The 8467-nt window shown below is 43.8% G+C and overlaps 1 protein-coding gene across 2 annotated transcripts in view; it reads left to right on the top strand.

Moving 5' to 3' along the window:
- The first annotated feature begins 2409 nt into the window (after nucleotides 1–2409).
- The window catches only part of SRGAP3 (SLIT-ROBO Rho GTPase activating protein 3), a 288364-nt gene continuing 282306 nt past the window's right edge, over nucleotides 2410–8467 (top strand). For both annotated transcript variants that reach the window (XM_044663395.1, XM_044663310.1), the window contains exon 1: nucleotides 2410–2476. In XM_044663395.1, coding sequence (XP_044519330.1) covers nucleotides 2410–2476 — 67 coding nt within the window. The remainder of the gene's footprint in view (nucleotides 2477–8467) is intronic.

The raw sequence follows: 8467 nt of genomic DNA, 5'->3' as shown, positions 1-8467 counted from the left end.
TAAAGAGAACCTGCACTAGAGTTTTATGTGATTTCCCTCTATGGTCCAGGACAGGAATGGGGTTGGGAGGTATGTAAAGAACTGGAGACACTGAGAAAAGAGGCTGACCTTTACCGGAGAGGCTCCCCCAGAATTGAATATAAGTACTTTAATGTTTATAAAGTGCTTCCATATATCTCTTTTGATCCTTGCAACAACTCATTGAGGTAGGTGCTATTCTTATTCCCATTTTACAGATGAAGAAACTGAGCTTGAGAGAAGTTGTGACATGAAATGTCTGAGGGAATATTTAAATTCAGGTCTTCTGAGTCTCCCAGGCCATCCCTTTTGCATCTTCTTCTTTGCTTTGACAAATGGAAAACTTACTGTCATTCCATCGGCTCCCTCTGCTTCTTAGAGAAGTGTTAGTCTGTCCAAGTCAATTGCTTAGTTGCCTAACTGTCCTCAGCCTGTTTAGGAGCCCAAAGCTAGAGTGGGATTGGGAGATTGTAAGAACCCCAGTCCATGGGACATGGTGGGTATGTTGTTACATCTATGGTCTTGTGAAAGTCTTTTAACCCCTCTGAGTTAGATTCTCTGAATTTACTCATCTGTAATATGGAGTTAAAAATTTTTGTGGGTTCACATCCTTGATCAGATACTAGCTGTGTGAGCCTGGGCAAGTTGCTTAACTACTCTGGTTAGTGGACATCGTTAGTAGGATCTGTACACTGAGGAGATGGGTTCTAATGACCTCAATGGTCCTTTTTTACTCTGAATCTTATAGTGAGGTGGGGATGGCCACAATTATGGGTGGAAGAATAAGTAATGTTTATATAGCATTTTTTAAAAAAAAACTCTTACCTTATGTCTTAGAGTCAATACTGTGTATTGGTTCCAAGGTAGAAGAGTGGTAAGAGTAGGCAATGGGGGTCAAGTGACTTGCCCAGGGTCACACAGCTGGGAAGTATCGGAGGCTAGCTTTGAACCTAGGATCTCCCATCTCTCAATCCACTGAGCTACCCAGCTGCCCCTGTATAGCATTTTCAAATTTACAAGTCCCTCGATATACGTTATTTCATTGGAATCTCACCACAATTCTAGGAGATTCAGAGCACAGGTATTCTTATCCCCATTTCATAGATGGGGAAATTGGGGCACAGAGAAGGAAGGCAACTTACCCAATACCACACAGCTCGGTTGAAACAGAGGCAAACTATAAATGCAGCTCTTCCAGCCTGTCAGCCCCAGGGCTCTATCTCTTCCAGGATGCTGCCTCTGCGCCAAGGGAGGTGAGGCTAGTGCAAATTTTGTGAAATCCTCTGTGGGTTCCTGTCCCCGTCCCGGAAATAAAGAAGGGGAGTTTTCCAAAGAAGAAGTACGCGCACCAAAAGCCCCCAGGCCAGACCTGGGTTTCGTAGCCGGAGCCCGCAGCCTTCTCTCCCTCCCGGGTGGCCTCTCAGTCTGGGCTAACCTGCCTCTTTCTCCGGGGCTGCCGAGCCTGGTGGAGGGTTTTTCTCCTTTTCCGCTTGCAGTGAGTTATGATGTCCTGTAGGCTACAATGTGTCAGTTGTTATAAAATCTAGGAGGCGGAGTCTGGCCCGTGACGCGACGCTGGTGGTGCTGGGGGGAGCGAGCGAGCCAGCGAGCTAGAGGCAGCCCTGCGGTGAGAGCAGCTCCGGTTTCCAGCCCCCCCCACCCCCCGGGTCATTGGAGCCCATGCATCTCAGAAGGAAAACTTGTATTTCTCCTTCCTGGCTTTGATCGTCTCCGCGAATCAGACCGTCAGAAGGACGAGGCCGACGGACCGAGGGAGGGGAGAGAGAGAGGGAAGATGCGAGATGAGAGCCCCTTTGGCAACCTGACCATTTCTTTGGACAAACCTGGGGAGCTTTTCTTATCGGCTCTGGGAACGGACTGCACGTCTAAGGAGGAGCCTGTGTGTGTATGTGTGTGTTGGTGTGAGGAGTGTGTGAGTGCAAGGGTGTGTGTGCACACCCCGCGACGGAGAGTGTGCATGTTGGAATGAGTGTGCGAGCGCCTGTGTTGTGTTTCTGTGTGCTTGTTTGCATGTGCGCGTGAATGTTGTTGAGCTCCAGCCACATATATATTTAAAGAGAAGTCCTGAAAAGCCGAAGCAGGTTGCCGGGATTTTTGGGGAGGGAGGGGGGGATGTCTACTCTTTTTTAAGACAAGCTGACCGAAGCTAGCTATTATTTGCCTTCCGCTGCCCCTCCACCCCCCCGGCCAATGAAGAGAATTCTTCCTACAAGCTAGAAGGCTTTTTCCCCCCCTTTTCCCTTTCTGCAGCCAAGTGAAACTGATTATTCCCCAAACCTTGGAAATCGACTTGACTCCTGTTCTTGCTGGGAGGATCAGGGAAGAAATCGGGCTAAAAACAGATCGGGGTTGGTGTCGCCCCTTCGGAAAATGTCATCTCAAACTAAGTTCAAGAAAGACAAAGAGATCATAGCTGAATATGAGACCCAAGTCAAAGGTGAGTTACCTTTCGACTTTTCCTCCCCCTCCCCCTCTCGCTCGCTCTCGCTGCATTCGTGGTTATTTCCCCTCCCGTTTCCTCCAGTCAAATGCGGTTCTGCATCGATAATCTTATTGTGAGCATGGGTGGGTAGTGGCTGCTCGAGCCCGGGCTGCTTTCAGCCGCAGCGAGGCAAAGGGCTGCTGGATGGATTCTAGGATGGGTAGCAAACGCTGCATTGCAGTTGTGTGTGAGGGTTCTCGGGTTGACTTGAGGAGTGTCGGTGTCAGTGAAATGCCTACTTCATCATCTTGACGGTGGCATGTCACTCCAAAGCCATTTTGACAAGCAGAGCTGCCCTCCCTCCCCGTCAGAGCCCTTCAGGGCTGGTGTAGTTGCACAGCTAACCTGCTTTGGGCTTCTCCCTCCTTTCCCCGCAGGGGTCAGAATTCGTGTGTTTATGCACCTGGAAACAGCATCCCCACGTTGCATTTCTTTGTCATTTTCTCTCCGCTGCGTTGCGTTTCCATGGATTAACTGTTATGGGGGCATATTGATCCAAACTAATGCAGGCATTTAGGCATAAAGAGACAGCTCCATGCAGAAATGTTCTAGCTCGCCGTGTGCAGCCAATCAGGTTTCCTGCAGCAACATTTAGGGGCGTCTGTCTTCATTCAAAGGAAACCAGCCAGTGTAGAGCGAGGGCCGATGAGCCTCGGTCTGCAGTGGCTCTGAGACACTGGGTTGAAGTCAACGACCTCTGACTGTTTCTGTGAGCCCAGCGTTTTGTGTGTTTTAACTCTGTCCTGGACCCATGCCTTGCGGATCATCCTAGCCAAAGCCGGGACTGATCCAGAGAGCAAGGTTGGCACCAGTCTGTTTGCAAAAACCCCGGCGAGTTCTGGGAAGAAGGGCGCACCCCTGCTTGAACCATCGCCTGCCCCTTTTGCATTTTCTGCTTTGCTTTGGCAAGTGGAGAACTTCTTAGCCTTCACTAGGCGCTCTCTGCTTTTGAGAATTTTGCCAGAAGTCTCAGCATTCATGTTTAACAATAATCTGTTTTCTTTGGGGTCAGAGCTGTTCTCTTGATGCATCCGGAAGGATGTGCTGGAGCTGTCTTTCTCGGGAGAGTAGAGAAAATAAATCTTCAGGGGAAGACTGAGGCCCATCCTTCTTCAGGCAGGGTATTGAAAAGATCTGATAGGAGGCCAATATGTCTTGGGCTTACAACACCTGCCTCTCCCTCCCTTTCTGTGGAAGGCTCAAAGACCTGGGAACTTAGGAAGCCCCCTCAGGAACTGGAGGGCCTGGAGTGTATAGGAGCTGCCACCGAGAACTTCAAATGCTTGGGAAACTTTGGAAAAGGAGAGCAGTGATCAGGGGGAGGGCTTTGTTTTTCCCAGTGAGCCAACAATCCTTTGCCTTTCATTTCTGGCCAAAGGCCGTTATGCTAATCATGGATAGACCGAGCTCTGGATGGGACTGATCAAGAAAACCTTCCCTTGGTCCTTTGTAAGCTGTTGTCTTGTGGAAAAGAGTAACTTCTGATATGCCTGTCTCTCTGAAGTTTGGAAGACAAGCTCCTTATTGTTATGAGAACTGGCTTGGCCGCCAAATAAAATAACTAGACTTGGATTTGCATTTTCAATGAGCTTATAATTTATGAGACCCATTTTGCATATGTATATAAGCATATCTACCTATAAGTAAATATATTCTATACAATATAGAATATAGCAATATTACATAATATAATATATAATGACATATATTATATTAAAATACATAACATAATGTACCACAATAAAATATGTAATAAATAAATTTTTATATTATATTGGAATATGTTACACAATAGAGCATATAATAAATATAGATTTATATTATATATTGAGATATAGAATATGTCACAATAAGATATATAATAAATATATATAAAATATATGTTACACAATAAAAATATATAATATATTAAAATATAAAACATAGTAATATGGCATTATATAACATAATGAATTATAAATGCATAAATATAAGTAAATATATAATATAATAAAACATTAATAAATATAATAAATATATCAACGATACATAATATATATTTATATTATATGACAACATATAATAAGATTGCATAATATATAATATAGTTATGTTACAACATATTATGTAACACAATAAAGATATAGTTATATATCACAATATATAATATATAATGTATAATATAATAAACATAAAGTTACATATTATAAGATGTAATAATATTGCCTAATAGAATATATAATAATAGAATATATATTTAGAGAGACTCTTACTTAAAATTCGATTGAAGAGTTTTGGGAAGTCTTTCTCAGATTACCAACTCTCTCTTAAGGCTCAACTGAGTCATAAAGCCTCTTATCCCTTTTTGCAAGGATCTGTCCTCACCCCTGTTGATCCACTGACTTTGCTTGATTTAGAGATGGATCAGAAGCCTTTATTGTCCTGGCTAATTATTGACCTGTCATCTTTATTTTAAGGAACTAGCTAGCAAGAACAAGATAATGAATTTGGACACGGATATATTCCAAGGACACCAGCTGTAACTCTATCTTTTTGCACCCAAATGCCCCAATCCAGTGCCCATCCCATGGCCTCTGGTTTTACCAATTCTTGGCAAGGGGAGGAGAGCCTGTCTTGATTTAAACTCCACTGACATCTGTGGGATTCAAACAGGAATAATTTTACACACGGAAAACCTTTGGAAAGCCGGCTTTTCAGAGCTGTTGGGCAGAATTGTAAAGGCCAGGCAGCTTCTGAAGGCTAGCCCAAGCCCAGCCCTCCCAAAGACATTGTTCTCTGGAAGCTGCTTCTTCAGAGATTGACACTCAGAGCAGATGGGCATTTTGGGGTGGGGACTGTCTCTTGGTATCGCTCCATTGTTTACCCTCTTACTTTCATTTTGGAGGTCTTTGTTGCGGGCTTTGGAGAAGGATAGACCAATCACAACAAATACTATTCGATGTCAATTACCTTTCTCCCTGGGTGTAATTTGGCCAAATTGATGGGCTGGAACCCCCTCGTTAGGCAAATTTAGCTCTGGCCTTGCTCTCCCTTGGCTTTTGATTTTAGGAATGATTCTGAGTTCTTTGCTGACATGTACCCTCTTCACTCTTCTAGAAAAATTTAAGGTTGGCAAAAGGGAAACATTTTTTGGACTCTACGTGTTTTGGAATTTTCAATGTGAAATGAAGTGGTCCCTCTGCTGTTCATCTGAAGTCTGGATTTCTGTTTTAAAGAAATAGAAAATGAAAAAGGAGAGCAGCTGGGGAGCAGCGGTCAGGAGAGGCGGTGAATCAGAACACTGGGTCAGGGTGGGGATGTGGATTTTTAGTCTTGCTCCTTAGCACCCACTGGAGGGACTGGGTGCTTCTCTGGGCTCAGTTTCCTCATTTGTAAAAATGGAGGGGCTGTACTCCAAGGTTTCTTTCAGCTCTAAGTTCTATGGTCAGGAAATGCTCTGGGAGCAATTGTAAGGATCCTTGGCTTTGTCACACTAAGAGGGGTGGGTTCTAGCCCCAAATCTGCCACCAGTTACCTCTTGTTGTGTGGGACCTCTTCTGGGTCCCAGTTTATTCATCTCTAAATGGACCAGGAATGGGTGCAGAGTAGAAGATCTTGGTTTTATCTCAGCTGTGTGATCCTGGACAAGCCACTGTTAACTTTTGTGAACCTGAGTTTCCTGACTTGTAAAATGAGGATGTTATATTAGATGACCCTTAAGGACATTTCACCCAGAGTCAGGAAGACCTGAATTTAAATCCTGTCTGACACACTTATTAGCTTCATGATTCCTGAGCAAGTCACTAAACCATTCTTTGCCTCAGTTTCCTCCTTTGAAAAATGAGAAAAACTTGCTGTCTTTCCAGCTCTAAATCTAGGATATCTAAAGACATTTCTAGCTCTGACAGTGTTTGGCCTCCAATTATTTTTATTTTTTGCTTAAATGAAAATCTTATTCACCTCACCCATTTTTATGATAGCATAAATTTAGAGTGCCAGGAAGGAAGAAAAGCAACTGAGGAAGATCACAAGGGGGCCATTTTTTCATTTAACAAACATTTACCAAGAATCTCCTGTATGCCCAGCAATATGACAGGTTCTGAGGAAGAGACAAAGGTCAAAACTCTATCCTGCTCTCAGGGAATTAATCTGATCTGGAATACAGGTTAGAACAGACAACACAAGGGCAGTCAGTTAACAAACTTTTCCCTGTGTATCAGGCACTGGCAAACAAAGGCAAAAACAGCCCCTGCCCTCAAGGAGTCCACAATCTAGTGGTGGTAACAATATGTAATTAAATCATACCAAATATACATAGAGAATAAAAGCAATTTGAAAGGGGGATGAGTGGGCATGAGAGAGGTAGTTTAGGCAGAAAAGACCTCCTTTAGGAGGTAGTTATTTAACAAAAAGAAGGTAGTTATTTGGGGCCTTTAGGTGGTTCAGTGGTTGGAGAGCTGGAGATCTTGGATTCAAATATGAACAGACCCTAGGCAAGTCACTTAACCCCCATAGCCACTCTTCCCTCTTGGAACTGAGACTCAGTATCAATTCTAAGACAGAAGGTAAGAATTATTTTTAAAAAGATAATTTTTTGAGTTGAGTTGTGGAGGAAGTCTGGAAAGGAGCTGGAGGTGAGAAAATAACCCAAACATTGCAGGCATGGGGAACAGTCAGCACAAAGGTAAAATGAGGGCATGAAAAGCAAAAGCTTCCAAACGACTGTTAGTTTTTGTTGTTATCATTTTTACTCCTGTTCAATACTTTATCAAAAAGATGAAAAAAAACACTTTGGGGGGCTTTTCTTGGCATAGATATTGGAGTGGTTTGCCATTTCCTTCTCCAGCTCATTTTACAGGTGAGGAAACTGAGGCAAACAGGATAACGTCCCAGGGTCACACAGCTAGGAAGTGTCTGAGGCTGGATTTGAACTTGGGAGGATGAGGCTTCCCGACTCCAGGCACAGTGCTCTATCTATCTGCTGTACCACCTAGCTGGCCCCATCAAATACCGAGGCTATTTGGAAACCAAACTGATGTGCCTCCAGAAAAAACAGCATCTAACCAAACAGTTCCATGGCTCTGTCCCTGAAGAGAGCATTTTTGTGACCTGAGTTTTCCAGATCATAGCAATTTGTTTTCTGTGTTTTTTTTTCTTCTTCTGTATTTGTGGAGGTCTGATGCGGGAGAAGGGGAGAAGGCCCTTCACAGTTTGGTGAGCAATGGACATTTTCCTTGTTTATGGCCTAATGTTGGGAAACCATGCCAACTTATCTTCAAACAAGAGTGTTTTATTGGTGAAACTATGTCAGAAACCTGCTTTTCTCTTCCAGTTGGTGGCTAGTGTGGGTTCACACTGGGCATGCTTCACCATTCTACTGGCTTAGCATGGTCCTCAGAAGCACCTGGGCCTCTGTAATCATGAGAATGGGCTTCATGTGAAAGCCTCCTGACTTAGAAGTCCTCCGCCATCTTTGTTTTTTGAGTTCAGCCTGTGGATTGAACCCAGGGATCAGTGCCATGGAGAGAGAGCCAGGCAGACTGGTTAGACTAGGGGGCTTATCACTACTTTAGTTCCTATAATTCTTAAATCTGTGGCAGGATTCTATTACTTTCCTCTCCTTTTCCCACTCCATTTTAATGGGGCTTAGTCCATTTGGATTGTCCTTCTGCCCCACCCCAAGGACCTGTGATGAAAATATTCAGAGCCAGAAAGAAGCTTAGAGATTAATCACAACCCCTTCATTTTACACATAAGGAAGAGGGAGACTTGATTCCAACCCTTCCCCCTTCAGTTCAAAGAGTCCCAAATGCTATTTTTAATGTGTAAACAAGATGCATCTGAGCTTGAATGCCTTATGAGGTACAAATGATTCTTTCTTTGGGTCCAGAAGGGAACAGGGAAATTTGCTCTGGGTTAAATAACTGGGCCTTGGGTACATTTTAGAGTCAGAGAAAGCAAGGGGAT

Source organism: Gracilinanus agilis, chromosome 1 (genome assembly GCF_016433145.1).
Source record: "Gracilinanus agilis isolate LMUSP501 chromosome 1, AgileGrace, whole genome shotgun sequence".
Classification (NCBI taxonomy): domain Eukaryota; kingdom Metazoa; phylum Chordata; class Mammalia; order Didelphimorphia; family Didelphidae; genus Gracilinanus; species Gracilinanus agilis.
Note: the sequence above shows the minus strand (reverse complement) of the source record. Positions and strands in the feature narration are given on the sequence as shown.